Here is a 16,675-nt window from a genome sequence, read left to right on the forward strand (position 1 = left end):
TGTGTGCTGTTTCGAGCCGAGGATTTTGGAACCGAGCGAGACGCAATGGCGCCCGTCGCCAGAAACAATGATGGGCAACATCTCTCGGTGTTAGCTGGTCGAAATTTGTGGGACTTTCTGAATAGGTCTGTTCGGACACTCCTTGGAGCTTGTAACTTGTTGAAATTTTCGAAATTTCGGAATCTATTCCAGGGATACCTCCGTCGGCAACGGAAAACGAGGCCGTTTTGATGGAGTCGGTTGCTCTAGTCGATTGTTATGTTAACGATCGTTAGGGGGACTTACCCAGCTCGTAAGGACTGAGACTAATATTCTCTCGGTCTCTTTGTTGTAAACAGTGCATTATGCCCTCGCCTCAATCCCTCGAGCTTTTTTGATGCTTGCCTATGTTGTAAGGGTGTGTCAACACAGCAAGACAAAGTTTCAACAATGGTGAAGACAGTGCTATTGTTGCCTGAAGATCTCGACGTCAGTTGTGACAAGCTGTGGACTGAGACGAAAGAAATTGTAATTATCGAGCGAGTTTCTGGGAAAAAGACAAGGATCATAGGCATTTAACTGAGGCATAATCGCGGGATTTGGAGCAGAGTGCCATGCATAATAGTCTCGCCAGATTACATTGAAATAGGTCATCAACTAATAGCAACAGAGGGGTAAAAAGCATGATCAGGTCGTTGTCTGCTGAGCCTTGGAAAAATAACTGGAGCTTGAAAAACATCATTGTAGTGTTGCTATAGTGTTATTGCGTTGGTGAGTTGACAAGACCTTTCTTCGAAATATTGCTCTTCAAGTTGGCAAGTGAGGATGGTGAGAAACTTATTTGCATGCCGTGGATAATTAGTGTTTACAATTGAAAACCTCCTTTCCGGCAGCCAGCATTGTTCAAAGCTGTTGAGTAAAGTCTGCCCTTTGATACCCGGAAACTGAGGGTTGAAAGTAGGTCAATGAGCAGGGAAATCCTACAAACGAGACTGCAGGATGGGTCCACGGATCCAGGTGCCCAATTGTAAGAGAAGCTTGCTCCACTTAGCAGGAACTGGTGAAGTTTTGGACACCCGCCGCGAGCATCTATAGAGTTATTAGGATTTCCAGAGATATGCTTCGTCACCCTGTTCAGGGAGACAGGTCTCTCCGTAAAGCCTATTTCTTTCACGAACCAAAACTACAAGTGTGCACTTGTACAGATGAAAGATTCCTTACTACGGCAAGAACCACAATTGTTCATCTTATACTCCAATGCTGTTGACTCATTACACCCCGGAACTTGCAAATAACCCATTTCCACTCGAAAACGCCGCAGAGAGAGTGCGATAACGGTTAAGTGTGCTTTGTTGCGGCTCTCCACTAATTGATGCCCGTAGATTCTGGGGAAGCAATTATGGAACCAGACTAGGATACTAAAAATACGTGGAAGTGATTAAGGCAAGATGGCCGAGCGGTCTAAGGCGCTAGCTTCAGGTGCTAGTCAAGCAATTGGCGTGGGTTCGAATCCCACTCTTGTCATTACCTTTTGGTCTAATTTTCGTTGTTGCTTTAGATACCTTTGGTAACAGCTTTACTGATGTTGGCTGGGGCGTTCTCTGACCTGTTTTGTGGACAACCAGAAAACCCTTGTTTGGGAGTGACAGTACAGAACAACCCCGTCGTTCATGCAGCTGAATTAAACTGATGGGAATAACATTTTCAATTCAGAACCTGCCTTTTATCATAGAGACAGTGAGTTCCTTATCATCTCCATCTGATTAGGAACTTCTCATACTCTGCATTCATTCCTTATTTTTCTTCTGTTCGAATGTAGGTTCCGTAGTCCTCCATTGTTTACCACAAAGCTCAGTACGTTTGGATACAATCAAATCAACTGCGTGTTTAGCATCGGTTGAGTGCCAAAGAGGATCAAGCACGTGAGATATATACATAAGAGATCTTTTTACACAGACCAGCGTTTGCTGTGATCTGCTTCCACTAATCATCGCTAACGAGAGGGCTGACGACGGTAAATCGTCCTATGCAGCCACTGGCGCTTTAGAGAGGATATCGGGATCACCTTGGCCAGTAAAATTAACAAGCAAAGCCGTAATTGTCGGGAATTCGGTGACCTCTAAGTAAAATTCAATAGTCCATAGGTACTTGGTGAATTTCAGAACCATTATGGATCAGATAGCTCTCGCCGCTCGGCATCGTGCGATTAAATTGGTCGTGAAAGGTCGGCATTCGGTGAAGCTAAGAATACAATTAGATTATAAAGCGAACTGAGATCGCAATAATTTGCAACTTTTTATCCGCGACAGAGGAACGGAAAGAAATAAGATCAATGTTTCAATTAGCTTTAGTACAAGCTCATTGGTTATGAATATCATAGCTAGATACTTGGTCGCCAAAGATAGGGCATGGACTTATCCAGTATTGGTATTTATGACAAGCAGCTAAGACCCTGAAGAGCAAGAGGTACCTGAGTCTTTACATCGTCTCGTGAATTTTGCAAAATGCCTTGCAGCAAAATAACAGTAAACAAGTGCCATGTTTGCTACCGCGAAACGAACAAGTTCCGGCGCCATCGTTCCGCCGAGTGAATCAGCGCCTCTCCGTCACAAGTACGTTGGCCACCAACCCTAAACAACGATGGTGTTCCAAATGAACTCCGCAGCATCTACGCAAATCATAAGTTGAATAGAAGATAGCTAAGCTCCCTTTCAAGATCCCAAAGCTGGTGAATCACAGCCACCACATATTGAACTCGGACGTTCTTGTTGCAATGAGCTTAATATGGGTGTCCGAGAGCGACCTCGCCCTTTAGATCTCGCAGTTCTCGTCGGTGGCAGTTTGGTTTAGCGAGGTCTGCTCCGGAGAATCAGACCTTGACGAAGACTTCGATGCAGCAGATAGTTGTTCTCCGGGCGGCCCATGGGCGGGTCGCTTCCTGACATTGGGCAAATGGCGCACCTCCTGCAACAAATTGATCCATTGATCTGCGTCGGTCACCGTACCGTGTATGTCAGCGAGGTCCGGGTGGGTTCGTACCACCGAATCGAAAAGTAGCCACGTCAGAGCCATAGAGTGGCGGTTTCCCCTCGACGCAGAGTCGTATGAACTCGGCGAATGCCACAAATTCTCCTGGGGTTAGAAAGTCAGTAATCCTTGTGGTTTGAGCTTTTCCATAAGACTGATTGCAAACTTGGCAGTAGGTTTGCAGTATTTGCGGAGGGTTTGGTATAGACTCCAAGGTATCCCATCGTGCTCAAGTATGCCGTAGGCTGAAAGCCAGAGAAGATGCGGTTGTCGATAGAGTTAATCAAAACGTTGTAGACATGGGATCTGTCCCTATACCACCTAGCGTGATTCGGGTCACCGGGGGTTGGCTCAGTCGAAATTCCGGTTAACATTGCCCTCTGCGGCTCGGTCAGGCCCGATGAATTATCAAAAGTAATCTCCCAAGCCTCGTAGTTTCCACGTTCACGAAGCTTGGAAATTGAACAAGACATGACGAGAAGGTATTCTCTTCTTAGGCCAGAGATATGTGTTGAGTCAGTAGGTCAATCCAAGACCAAGTTGTCATGCCGCAGACTATGTGCAGTACATATAAAGGCTTTGTATCGAAGTGTGGGAGCAACAGAAACAACAAAAATAAAAGCGACTTTCAAAAAGGGGCGGATTCCCATAGGCATGAATCAGACGGTCCACCATGCTGAGCACCCGAACCCTTGTCAACGTCTCGGTTCATCGCATGCCCGGTCACTCTTACCCTAAAGTCGAACCTTCATCATGCCGACAGCTGTTTGACTCGACGAATCAGCCTCGCGTCCTTTTTAGACATCCTGGGATAGCGTAATATCGATGATTGCATCATAATGACAGCGAATTTCATCGTGAACTGAGTATCGGTCGGATTTCGTAAGCTCGTGCTTGCGGTAAATAGTGCCGTGTGGACCGCAAGAACAGCGGCCCTGTCTGTAGTAATCTATGTTTTGAATTATTGCATTATGCAGCTCTAAGATGGCGAAGTTGATGGTGCGTAATCTGATGGCGGTTAAACGAAAGAATCTCAGTTTCTAAATTGCCGTCACATTTTTTAATAACCGAAACGTACATGCCTAGATCTCGTTACAGTTTATCATGAACAGTATGTTGTAAGTGTTGAAGACGAACTACCACCGGGCTCTATATATTTTCCTTGTTGTACGAAGCTAAAATAATTCCGGATGCCCTCTCAGCAACCGCATACACTGTGCTCAGAATGTTTCCCCGTGGAATGATGGGAAATATGCTAGCATCGCAAACGCGCAGGTTACTCGTCCCTCTAACCAGCAAATCGCCGTTCACAACGCCTCCAAGGCCATCTTCCATCATTGTGCATGTCCCACATGGGTGATAGTTTGTAGCACCATGCCTACGAATCGCGTCTTTGATGTCCTCCAATGTTCGAAATCCCGTATCAGCCGGTAAGCGATTGCCAGCAGGTCTGAGAATAGAGGCAAACACAGGATGATCTAGCAACTTTTCGATCTGTAGGACGTGGCGTGCAAGTATTTCGACATCCAGGGGATGAGACAAATATGCGCAGTCTATAGCAGGTTGATCGTGGCAGTCTGAGCTTTTGATGTGGGTAGATCCACGACTAAAAGGATGAGACAGCATAGCGATGACAGTCATGTAGTTCCCAGGCGCTTCACTGCCAGTAACAGTGTACCTCTGCTTTCTGATCATGAAAACCGTCGCACTTGCTTCGCCCTCTTCGAGGATCATGCGGCGGATGAAGTCCTGTTGCATTTGCGTGGCTTGATCTCCGGCTGAAACCGCTTGTTCGAGGAGGACTTGCAGGGCAGTTTCTTCTGTTGGTGTGTTGAAAAGTTGAAGCGGCCAGTAAGCGAAGCTGTAAGCCCCCCTTCTGACAGAGGCCCGGTTCTGTGCTGCTCATACTCTGCTCTCTGAGCCGCGGCAACAGCTGGATCTCTTGATGCAACGTCCATTGTCTCAATGTCGGGCCTGACTTCCACGCTTGGTCCAAAGTTGAGGTGATCCTGAAGGTTTTCTGCGTTATCAGGGTTAGTATGACATGCTAGACAGGAATGCTTAGTTGTTCGCTCACCGCCAACGCCAGGCAAGTCGACTAGACATGGTATTCCGCAAGCTTCCAAGATGGCCCTATTCCCAATTCCTGACAGTTCGAGGATTTGTGGGCTACCGAATGTTCCCCCGCAAATAATCACTTCTCTTTTTGCTTTGATCGTGGTCAGAAGACCTTCTTTCTCATAGCATACAGCCACAGCACGTAGACCCTTCGTCATGTCGGACTCGTTGTCCTCAAAGATGATTCTTTGGACAGTCGCCCCGCACTCAACAACGAGGTTTTCCCTTTCCGCCGCCAATTCAAGGTATGAATTGCCGGCAAAGCTTCTCACTCCCTTTCCAGGGCTGCCGTCGATAGCATTGGAAATTGTTACGCCTCCTACAGCCTCGCCATAGGAACCATCTCCTTCAAACTTAGCACTCAGCTGGCTGAACACATCCTCCCACGCCTTGTGCAGAAGATGCGGCTCCTTTGGATATGAAGCTTGTATGGGGCCACCGGAGCGTGCAACCTCTCCAGTTGAGTTTTGAGGTTGTTCCGTCTTGAATATCTGATAACAGTCTCTCATCTGTTCCCAACTCCATCTTTGGTCCCCTGCAATTTCGGCCCATGCATCGTGCATTGCCTTGTTCGGGTAGACCAAGCTGTGCGAGTTGATTGCGCTGCTTCCGCCAATCATTCGTCCTCGAACATGCTGTATCGTGCGCCCGTTCAAGCCAGCCTGCGGCGCTGATGTTGAACACCATTCGTAGTTTGGATCGCCAAACATCCGTCGACTGGGTAGCGGCGTAGTGACTTTTTCATCATGGGTGTTGTTCACTCCGGCCTCAAGTAAGAGTACCCGCAAGTCAGACCGAGCAGATAAACGAGAAGCTAGAACACATCCTGCTGTGCCGCCTCCGACAATTATCACCTCAAATGATGACGTCTCCATTGCGACTAGCTACAAGTTCGTAAAAAGTTCTGTTGTCCCAAATAGTGGAACTTGATTGCATTTATAACTTCGATCTGTAATTGCCCATCATCAAATCGTTATCAAATGCCTCAGGATTGTCTTTTATCATGGAAATTGCGCTGGCCTACCCCTCAATCCTTCGATGCTTTAACTCGGCAAGACTACCCCACATTCCAGTTGTGATGATTGAGGTGATTTTCTATTGGCTTAGCCCCTTTGTCATTTTACGATCACGACATAAGTCTGGGATCTTAAGCCAATGGTATGAGTCCAGCGGATACGGAACTCGGCAGCGTCCATTAGAACGCCCTAGTAGTATCTGTCGTATAATGAAGTGTTTGCCAATGTAAGAGAGGGTGAAGAGGGACGAGATCCTGTTGGTTAGGAGCCGATTCAAAGCTCAAAAGGACCTATAGAAAACATCACGATGACAGAGGCGAAATGTGGCAAGGGTCAACTGCCTTAAGCCATGGTCCAGATAAGTCACCATTTTGGGCATTCGAATCCTCCACTTAGAGTCGCTCGCTTCACCGCCTGCTTCGGTAATCTCGATGGATTTTAACCTCAACAAGCGCAGCGTGCTCTTCATCGCGAGGAACATGCTTATCTGTAAAGTAGGCATTCTGAAATGATATTTTGGTGATAGGTGGCATTCACTGAGAGTGAGAAACGTCGTACTCCCGATATAGGTCTGATTTCGCAAGCAGCAAAGGATTAATACTGCTAGTGATGATTCAAGCAGAACCTCACTGCGGGCTCGTAAACCCATCGAGCGAACGCATCGACGGCCCTAGAAGGCACTCAAAGCACCATCAATCCTGCTAGCCTTGCGGGCAGCGTACTTATCCAGTAAGCCAACTTGCGCCAGTCTTTCGAGCATTTGATGAGGGGAATTAAGCAAACAATGGTCTCGTAGACAGGAAGGACAAGATTGCAGACCTTTACCTAACGGTTCCACGACACATATCTTGAGAACACCATAGCAGCTTTCCAGACTCACGACTGTTTCTGCAACTCAACAAGATACAGTAACATCCTGCATCCGACCTTAGACGTAAACTTGGCCACGGTGTTCGGTATGTTCTTTGGTTATGGCGAAAGGGTGAGGCACAAATATGTGCTTTATGGCTACAATTGCCGTTGCGACTGACGGCTAATATATTAATTAACGGTAACCTACTCCGGAGTTGTGCCAGGTACCGGCAGTACTAGGTCAAAAGTCTTCGCACAACGATAAGGATAAACCAATGAAAAGCTACCGTGGGAGGGTGAGCCACAGGACCTCTGGTGGTGCACTGTGAAGTGACCCCAAGCTAATGGGTCCCCTCTGTGCCGTTGATTGGGTTGTTCTTATTGCTGTGCAAAGACTTTTGACCTAGTAATGCCGGTATGTACTGCTAACAAGAGCTTTCAATGGTTGCAAAGACGGATTCTTAACACAATCAAAGTAAGAAACACTAGATTGTAGTTCGATATTAAGCATAGAGCAGAAGCAGGGGATAATGTAGATAAAGAAAAGATGAGAGAACAAGACGGCAATATTGAAAACTGTCTCATGCAAACAAAGGGAGAAGTAGCAGCATGCGTATAGAGCAGGTGACCGAGGTGATAGCTGTGATGTTAACCCCCTACGTGACCCTATCTAATTGTAATACGATCCTGCCCATTTCTTTAGCAAGGCAGCCTTCCTGAGAAGAGATTGCATATTCAACTAGCAAATCTTCTTCTTGGCTACCCAGGGCTTGCTTAATGTATAAGATTGTAGAGTTCATCTAAAAGTAAGCTCTTGCTTGTTGCATGTTGCTTCAAAAGGAAGGTTGCATAGGCATAGGCTGCTGGTGATGGTGATGGATAGAGAGTATATCACTAATTAATTGCCGCACAGTTGACTGATTTTCAACATTTGGTGGGGATGTTGATGCCGATTGTTTACGATTGACAACTTTCGAACTATCAGCATATCGATCAAAGGAATATTCAATAGAGGTCATATCTATAAGACACCACCTCGAGCACCGACCAGTAGCAGCTGTCACATCACCTCACGCAAGATTTTCAGCTTTCTAGTTCCATCAATACACCGTACAAGTCTGCGCAATTCTTTTCCAAGCTTTTTCGCTAGTCCAAGATGCAGTTTTCTACTATCATTACTCTTATGGTCTCCGTTACAGCCGTCCAGAGTGCTACTGTTGCGGAACATGATGCGCGCGCTGTTATTCAATTTCTCTAAGCATAGGATACCAAGTGGCATAATTATGAAGAACTCTGCCATCGTTTGGCCGTCATATGAAGTTGTGACCTTTTGCGGAGGTGTCCCATCACGACTGCGGCAAGACGTCTAAAACCCTAGTGTGAGGAGTGGAGCCAATTACATGTTCTGTTCGACATTGCAGAGAAACACTTGCCCAAGCAAATGCATCAGCATTGACATTTTGGGAGAAATGGTGGAGATTCAAGTTGATGTGAGTTTCAGACGTCTTGTCGAAATCGGTTGGATAGTAGTTACTAAGTTTGAGTCACTCTGCATGTGCCCCGTCGTCACTGGTTGTGGTTCAGTAACAGTGTTATACTGATGCTCGTAAAGCCAATTCAAAAACCTGAAAGGTGGGCTTCCGAGAATGTCTTTCGGTTGAGGACCATAGCCGCAACTGCACATCGAACAAACTTAGACACCAGTGTTTTTGTTCAAGCCTACTGTTCCGAGCAGGCTCACAGTCTCACAGTGCACGGACCCCTCACTAACCGAGATTTGGTCTCAGGCTCATTTATCATAAGCAGTCCTGATCCCGAAAAATCCAACATCCAATTGGTCTCTCACACTTCAACCAAAGCGACTATAGTGTAGCGGTTATCATCCCAGCCTTCCACTAAGCCATGTAAGCTGGGGACAGGGGTTCGACTCCCCTTGGTCGCATTTGTTTTGTTCTTTCGCCAGTTTTTTGATCCTGTTATTTGAATCTACGATCTCGAACTAGCAATGTAGTTCTCAAGTCTACCAACTTGGGATGCATTTCAGTACATGTCTTTTAGCTAAAAGCCGTGCATAAACGTTTCCCGTCTGGCTCTAAAACTATCATCTGGAAAGCTTGTGTTCGCATGCGCCGTTGTAGATATGCTGGATAGCAAGCCAACAATGCAATATCTCAAACTTCAACTCCTTACTTCTTGCCCTTACTAAATGCTAATTAGTGTTTAATTGAGCATTGGAAATGGATAAAGATCACGTATATGGCGGTCGGTGGCTGCACTCTGTCGCTCAAGTTGTGTGTTGCGATATGTAGAGAATGTGCAAAATCAACTCCACAAGAGCGGTTTTAGCCAGTGAAAACTTGGAACTGACCCAAGCCCATCTCCTGAGCGTTATGAACAACTCTGCCGTATTTTTTCATTCTTCCCGGTGGAAACGCTGATTAATGATGTGTTGCGAAACCCTGGTGTCAGGCTGAACTTTGTCGCCAAACGTGTATAGGTACGGTCAGGAGAATGTCGGCATGGCCCGACACCCACAGTACCCAATGAACCACCAGGCCTCACGGAAAAGTTTCCCAAGACAGGCAGGTGGAGAGTTGCCTAGCGCAGTCGACGTGTACCGAGTCTTGTCATGTTGCACACAGAAAAAATGTCCAGCGGAATCTGAACGGCTACAGGGCACCAACACACTAGAGGAGAGCACTGAAAATTCTGGAATGAGCATTGATCGCTCGTGGTTAATTTGTGCTGCTTCAAGCCAGTTGTACCTACCCTCCTCTCGATATGCTGTGAACATATTCTGCTTCTGCGGCGCATGCAGCAACGACAAGCCAAACTCTCGACTTGCTATTCGGCAACCGCATCGCATAAAGACCTGGTGTTTGATGTTTTTGAGATTGGAGCCTCTGCATCGGCGAACTCTCGCTAACTCCAAGCCCAACACTTGGAGCGCAGTCCCATGTTCAACACTCTCCACCAGCACGCCACCCCAGCATCTGGCACAGAACTTAGTCAACTCCACCTAAACCCCCTGCAACAACATCCAGTCCGATATGGTGTAGTGGCCAACATGATGCCCTCTCATCTCGGTGAAAGGTTAGGCATAGCCCCGAGTTCGATTCTCGGTTTCGGAACATTTAGTTTTGCCATTTGACCGTTTTTCATACTACGCGCAGATCGAAATGAAACAAATTCTTTTTTGGTGGCTTCGTGGGAAGGCGCTGGTAATTTAGGACTTTTTCCTTTTTGTTGTCACGTCAGACTGCAACGCCTACTCTCAACAACAGGAGACAAAATCTGAATGCACCCCAACTAGCAAACTTGAGAAGGTTGGGACAAAAAGTTGCATTACGCATACATTACGCCCGACGTGCCAATGCCCTGACTACTACAGCTTCACATTATTGACCTCAAAAGTCTGCACCATCTTGGTCTCAAAGTAAGACCAAAACTTGGTCCCGCTCATCGTCGTGTCAGTCGCCTGCACATACCGATCGCCGCTACCAATCTGCGTCCGCCAGCGCGTGATCTTGGCCCCGTTCGTCGACGCCTGCGTGAACTTACTCAGGTCAAAGTTGAGATACTGGGCGTCGCCCCAGTTGACCGCGACAATGACGAGCTTCGAGTGGGCCGCGTCGTACGCCGCCACGACGTTATCCGCGCCGCCGTCCAGGATCTGCATGCCCTCGCGGATGTGCCGCGAGAACTGCGCAAACACAAAGTACTTTTGGTTCGCGGAGCCTACTGTGCCCGCCTCATTGTCGGCGTCGATTATACCCCAGCCGCCGCCGTCGAGTACTTGCCAGTACACCCAGCCCGTCGGCTTCAACCACCGGAAGTCGAGGATAAGATTGCTCACGAGTCTCTCGCCCGTGGCATCGCTCTCGCCGTACTCACTATTCCACAGCCGCAGGCCACGGGCTGAGGAGAGGGAAAAGACTTGGTCACGCTTGCCGTCGCCGTACTGGTACCCGTGAACGTTGATGCGAGCGACGTTCTTGAGCGCAGCATCGCCCAAATTCTTGAGGGTTGTCACAGCTTGATCGTAGTACGACTCGTCCGACGCGGCAATGGTCATGCTGTTCAGACCGCGTTTGTTAAGCTCCGTCCGCAGGGCGTTGATAATGGTCGCCTGCGTGGCGACGTCAATGTGGCATCCCTCCTGCGTGCCGTCCGCCTTCCACCAGTTCGCCGTGGGCTCGTTAAAGGGCTCAACAGACTCAAAGGTAATGCCCCAGTTGTCCTTGGCATACTTGGCAATAGTAGCCATGTAGACGGCGTGCTGCGCGAGGTTCCACGACTGGATGTTTTCGCTGCCGTCGGCAGACCCCGAAGGGTTGTGGTTCTTGGTCATCCACCACATGGGCGAGTTGGAAAACAACTCGAACCGGTTTGCGCCGCGGCTCTTGGCCTTTTGCAGCATGGTGCGCTGGTTCACGTCAACGTCCCACTTCCAGCTGCTCGAAGTTGGGTCGGCGCTGTTCCAGTCGATCCAGTGGCCCTCAATCTGCCTGGACGGCATCATTTTGGAGGAGACGACCATACTCTCGCCACCGATGCTGTTCCAACTGCAGGCGCCAGCGTTGTGGCGGACGATGTTGAAGCCGAGGCCGGGAAGACTTGCGCCACCGAAGGTGGTTGTCTTGGTGGTGAAGAAGATGTCGGCGAGGTCGTCGCGGGTGCCGAAGCGACGCGCCCACCAGGCCAGAGAGGTTCCCCATCCTTCCCAGGTGCCGCGGTTGGACTTGGCGTCGATGGTTGTCGTTGTGTCAGCTGCGGCGGGGGAGATGGAGGCTAGGCCCAAGGCCACGGCCGCGAGAGGCTTGAGCTGCATAACGAAGGTCTGAGGAGCCGGAATCTGCTGTCGTGCAATTTTCTGAGAATCGGGACCGGGTATTCCTCCTTATAATCATCATGGTGCATCTACGTAGCATTCCAGATATTGGTAGCGAGCAGGGGCGCTGACTCGGAGGCGGTGGATCTCGTATAGCGGTTACTTTGCGGACGGGGATGCGCGGACCGCATGGAAGCGCTTGTGACCGCTCTAGGCGAGCTATCAGATCCAGCTTCATAGCGGAAAGGGACCTTAACCGTGCGCCTGGTCGGTAAACCGGTGATTCCTCTGGATCGGGAAACCCCAAGTTCGGCCGTTATGGTCCGAGACAGAAGTAACGGCGATGGTTTTTGTAGTTGGAAACAATCGAATGTCGAGACAGAATTGCGCTGAACGTCGGTTGTGCGCCGAACGACTCGTCTCAAGATTAGAGTTACATTGCAGTATCGCTGTTAACCACGTGTTGCTGAGATCCGCCCCTGAGCAAATGTCAATAGATTAAGGCTTGAGCCGAGGGTGCCGTATGAATCCACAGTAATATCGATGAGCAGCAAACAAGCCTGCAAGGATGAAGCGGTACAGAAACAAAGGTTATTGACGCGGTAAGGACTATCTTCCCTGAGAATTCTCGTATAAAATTGCGCAAAGGACTACGTCGGTGTTCAATGTCCGCTCCAGAACACACACACCTAGCCTGGATATCCTGATTCGCAGTGATCTCACAAACCTTCCCACCAACCCCCTCATCTCCCAATAGTTCATCCATCCTCCAAGAAGCGTCCCAATCCATGCATGGCTTTCCCTATAACCGATCCAATGCCGCTATCCGGATTCCCAAAGCTTGGTGAAGCGTGTTGGCGTAGTTTGTCTAGTTCGAAAATGCGGGGAAAAGGGGTCATCCGACGGCGTGGCATGCATCGCGGGGTGAAAGTGGAGCAATCTGCATCTAGCTTCTGCATTGGCGGAAGATCATGAAGCGGGAGCTTGCTTCCTTCGGTTCGGCTCCGGCACCCGCGGGTTGTGTCACCAAACCTCAGCTGACCTTGGGCACTATGCAATGTTTCCTTTCGGATATACAAGAACAACTGCGTAGATGACGTTGTCAGCTTGGTCGAAACCAAATGCTTAGCAAACCGCAGCCAACATACTGACCAAAGCGGGGCAAGTGCATGTGAGGACTTCTGTCTACAAGTAGGTACGGGTAAACAAACAGCAAGTCGGCTTGATGCTTAGATGACCACAAGGCTTGTCTGAACAACAAACACCAAGGTGACTTTGTGAGCTCTTCTGTAACAATGGTCAGCCATGAAAGTTAATCAACGTGTCCATAAAAGCGAACCTCTCAAGTGGCCCTTCGAAAAAGTTCCACAAAACCTCAACGACGAGCCTTTTTCATGAAGGTCTCAGCAGGACCAGAATCAGCAGCTCGTCGCATGGCGTTTCGTATACCTCTATCAAGCGTAGGCTGGTCGTTGACCTCAGAGGTAGCCGGAGAGGCACTGGGCGTTTCGTCCGGACGAGCCCGACGAGCTGCGGCAGGAGAAGACACAGAAGTCTTTCCCACACTCAGTGGCGTATCATAAGATGAAACAGGTCTCTGGCACGCAATGGTGGCAGCTGGAATACCTTCTCTCTGTTTTGCGGCGGCCTCCTTTTTTCGTGCCATCTCCAGCTTTAGCTTCAACGCTGGCATCTTCACGTTATCGATGTTTTCAAGAAGCCAAAACAGTCGGTTGGTCTCTGCATACCAATTTCTTTTGGTAATTTCAGCTTTCTCCACAGCCGCCAGAAGCTCAGGAATCATCACAGGCGGGTAGGGCAGATGTCTTGGTGGGTCGCCACTCTGCATTCTCTCGTCGTCCTTAACCGCGCGCATGAGACGTCTTGATGTGGCATCCACGGTGGCTTCAAGAATAACCGGGGTAGCGTTTTCATCCCGCATGAGATGCTCGAACAAGCCACGGACTCGCCGGTATTCGGCCTTGATATAGTTGATCTCGATAATGACACGCCGAACTTCGCGAAGCGCTTCGCCATGGGTAATGGACTTCGGCTGAGAGAATGCAGAACGACGACGCTCGCCTGGTGCCTTTGTAGGAGTTGAAGGCGTCGAAGAAACACCAGACGATCCAGCTTCCAAGTCGGGAGACTTAGCTCGACGGCTACTCGACAGGTCTATGATTATGGGGTTGTCGTTGCGCGGAGTTGCTTCGTCGATAAAAGGATCGTCGGTCGACTGACCTGTGGCCTTCGTCAATGGTGTAACGGTAGACATCATGTTCTCTGGCGTCCGCTGATTGCGCTTGTTGGCTTGAGACTTGCGCTTAGGGGTTGGGGTTGAGGGAAGTTCATCAAATCCTGCGTCGTTTTCTTCCCTGTTAATCTCTTTGAAGTTTGGACCAGACTCGTCGGCTTCGTAACAAATGTCGACTTTTTCGTTGCCGTTAGGTGAAGTGGATGTAAAGGATGATGGACCTAGAGTGTTGGGAAGATCAGACGACATGCTACCACACGGAGCGGCTTTGGTATCATATACTCGAGTGCCAACTGATGGCTTATTAAAAGGATGTAATTTGGCACTAGGCGATGGATTCTGGCGCATGCCAATGGTGTTTCTGGCAGAGATGGTCGGGCTGTTCAAAGAGGAAGGCGCGTCAGGGATGAGGGGTCCACCAGCACCTGCACTACCACTTCCGCCACCACCGACGCGTCCAACTCTTTCTGTTCTCGCCATCGCGGCAACAACTCAAATCGCGCTTTGATGCAGCAGGAAAGCTTCTGCAATAGGGTTGATTCAAGCAAAGAACTCGAATCTAAATCCAAGTGCGATAACCGTTGGAGCGTCGAATGCCGAAAGCAAGGAATATTGGTTGGTCCCAGGCCTGTGTCAAACTCCAAGTGACAACACAAAGATCGTCCTTGAACTTGCAACGTTACTAATCAGTTAAAAGCTGTTCCCGGATAAGAGAACGATACCTTTGTCAAAAGAACACAGGTGTTCAAAGTCACTTTTCGAGCCGTATCTGCCGTCAGAGAACCACGCGAGATATTTTTCACGGTCCCATCTGTCGGCGATAGATGGAGCATAATCAATCACCTAACCCTCATGCGGCTCACCGTTTCACATACGTCCAGTCTCTGTGTTAGCCTTCACCCGGGCAATCCTTTCGAAGACTTTCTTCGGTACCCGCAAGTTTCGATTCTTGGATGGCCCTCACCTCATTGGCTACCCCCGTACGCTCTTTCCTCGAAGTTCAAAAGCTTCTTCTGTTAATCTGCTCCTCAAAGCTGCCGTCTTCGGTCATCGGAGTTTTCAGTTTCTTCAACAGGCAAACTTGACTAATTCTCTCGCGAACCACCTTCCCCAGCCCCATTTAAGAGGAGACCACCGGCATTCCAGAAGAGATCAAGTGAGTGCTGTCTCTGATCCCTCGTGGCCAAGCAAGCAGCTGACCATTCTTCAGTATGGCTACTCGTCTCGACAAGATGGTTCTTGACGCTCTTGAGGATATCGCGGTCACCACTAAGAAGCCCATCGACGAGGTGTTGCAAGCCGCGCAGAAAATCATCGAGAACAATCTCGTCAAGACAGAGTCAGACAATGCAGATGAGATATCGGCACAGGCCAAGCCGGCTGCTGCTGCTCCTATCAGCAACTCTCGCAACGCCGGAACTTCCAGTGCCAACAATCCAATAGTTTCTTCCTTCAAGCCAGCCACTGCCGAAACCGCTGCCACCAAAACCAAACGCGCCGCCCCGAAGAGCAAGGGTTCCGCGGCCAAGCAGACGACTCCAAAGGTCAAGGCTTCTGCCTCTGCCTCTGGCACCGCTTCTGATGCTTCTGCGGATGAGAGAGATATCAAACAGTTCACTTGCGAATTCCCCGGCTGCTCAAGGGCTTTCCTCCACAAAAGCTCGCGTAGTCGTGTGAGTGTTCCAGCTGGGTTGCTCGATTACATGCGTGGGCTTACCTGGCATATGATATACAGCACTACAAACTCAATCACAAAGCAAGCTTTACGAAAAAGGATGAGAACGAAGTTGACGTCAAATGAAGATGGCCATGACTGGTAAGTTGATGTGGATTGAACTCGTTGGGCAGAATACAGCTAATTATTGTTCGCAGCAGGCTGTCAAGACGTACTTTAGTACTTGCGGTCCGGTAATAGCTCTTGGTATTCCAATTTTCATCAATCAATATGCCCTGATCCCAATTTTTTTCTTTTATGTGGTCGTTCATCGATGTCTCGCCTTGACTCAAAAGCCTGAAAATTACTCACTCAAGCATCGTGATGCCATGTTATTTGCATGCAATCTTGTCCTCTATGGAACTATGAGTGGAATCATGTTACCGAACTCTATCTGTGTGGATTTATCTGGAACTTACGTCGCGGGGGCTGGTGGACTCAGGCAAGTGAAGTTGTCGAAGGACAAGCAACCGATCCGCCAACTCAAGGAGTTTCGGCCTGGAACTTCATGTCATCCATCTTCTCAACCATATAAACGGGCATCTTTCTCTTGCCCTGATGATACAAGTATCTTACCTAACCGCCAACCATCCATTTTTCAAGTAGAACGCAGGGTTTGTCGTTTCCATTCCGATGGTTGGTTCCAAGAGATGACCGACACCAGAAAAGATGACGCAGTTATTATGGCACCCCAAACACCAAGTCGTCAATGAAACTCCTGTCTCCTTGAACTTCCTTTGCAGATATACAGTCACAGCCTGTCACCACAGATGCGGCCATGACCAAGAGCTTGAGCTGGCCTAAGAGAACTCAGCTAGCCAATGGTCGCTCAAATCAGGTCCCTTGATCTCCTTCTCATATCGAGGGGGAAACTCAAGCGGAAG

General features: G+C 48.9%; 3 protein-coding genes and 3 non-coding genes across 6 annotated transcripts; 4 read left to right on the forward strand and 2 right to left on the reverse strand.

Annotated features, from left to right (window-relative positions):
* The first annotated feature begins 1,421 nt into the window (after positions 1 to 1,421).
* ColSpa_tRNA_256 lies at positions 1,422 to 1,503 on the forward strand. Its single transcript has one exon. It is a non-coding gene; the product is annotated as a tRNA-Leu (tRNA).
* Positions 1,504 to 8,850: 7,347 nt separating this feature from the next.
* On the forward strand, positions 8,851 to 8,934 carry ColSpa_tRNA_257. The gene is given in 2 exon segments: positions 8,851 to 8,887; positions 8,900 to 8,934. It is a non-coding gene; the product is annotated as a tRNA-Gly (tRNA).
* Positions 8,935 to 10,036: 1,102 nt separating this feature from the next.
* ColSpa_tRNA_258 lies at positions 10,037 to 10,123 on the forward strand. Its single transcript is given in 2 exon segments — positions 10,037 to 10,073; positions 10,089 to 10,123. It is a non-coding gene; the product is annotated as a tRNA-Glu (tRNA).
* Positions 10,124 to 10,377: 254 nt separating this feature from the next.
* Positions 10,378 to 11,823, reverse strand: ColSpa_09701 (endo-beta-1,6-galactanase; the record flags this gene model as incomplete). Its single annotated transcript, XM_049275913.1, has 1 exon — positions 10,378 to 11,823. The coding sequence occupies one exon, from the start codon at positions 11,821 to 11,823 to the stop codon at positions 10,378 to 10,380; it is 1,446 nt and encodes a 481-aa protein (XP_049131870.1).
* Positions 11,824 to 13,198: 1,375 nt separating this feature from the next.
* ColSpa_09702 (uncharacterized protein) lies at positions 13,199 to 14,326 on the reverse strand (the record flags this gene model as incomplete). The annotated part of the gene is made up of 1 exon (XM_049275914.1): positions 13,199 to 14,326. One exon carries the CDS (start codon positions 14,324 to 14,326, stop codon positions 13,199 to 13,201), a length of 1,128 nt encoding a protein of 375 aa, XP_049131871.1.
* A 962-nt stretch (positions 14,327 to 15,288) lies between these two features.
* On the forward strand, positions 15,289 to 15,878 carry ColSpa_09703 (uncharacterized protein; the record flags this gene model as incomplete). The annotated part of the gene is made up of 2 exons (XM_049275915.1): positions 15,289 to 15,750; positions 15,813 to 15,878. The coding sequence occupies 2 exons, from the start codon at positions 15,289 to 15,291 to the stop codon at positions 15,876 to 15,878; spliced, it is 528 nt and encodes a 175-aa protein (XP_049131872.1).
* Positions 15,879 to 16,675: the final 797 nt, after the last annotated feature.

Source organism: Colletotrichum spaethianum (genome assembly GCF_022836535.1).
Source record: "Colletotrichum spaethianum MAFF 239500 DNA, contig30, whole genome shotgun sequence".
In the NCBI taxonomy this organism is placed as follows: domain Eukaryota; kingdom Fungi; phylum Ascomycota; class Sordariomycetes; order Glomerellales; family Glomerellaceae; genus Colletotrichum; species Colletotrichum spaethianum.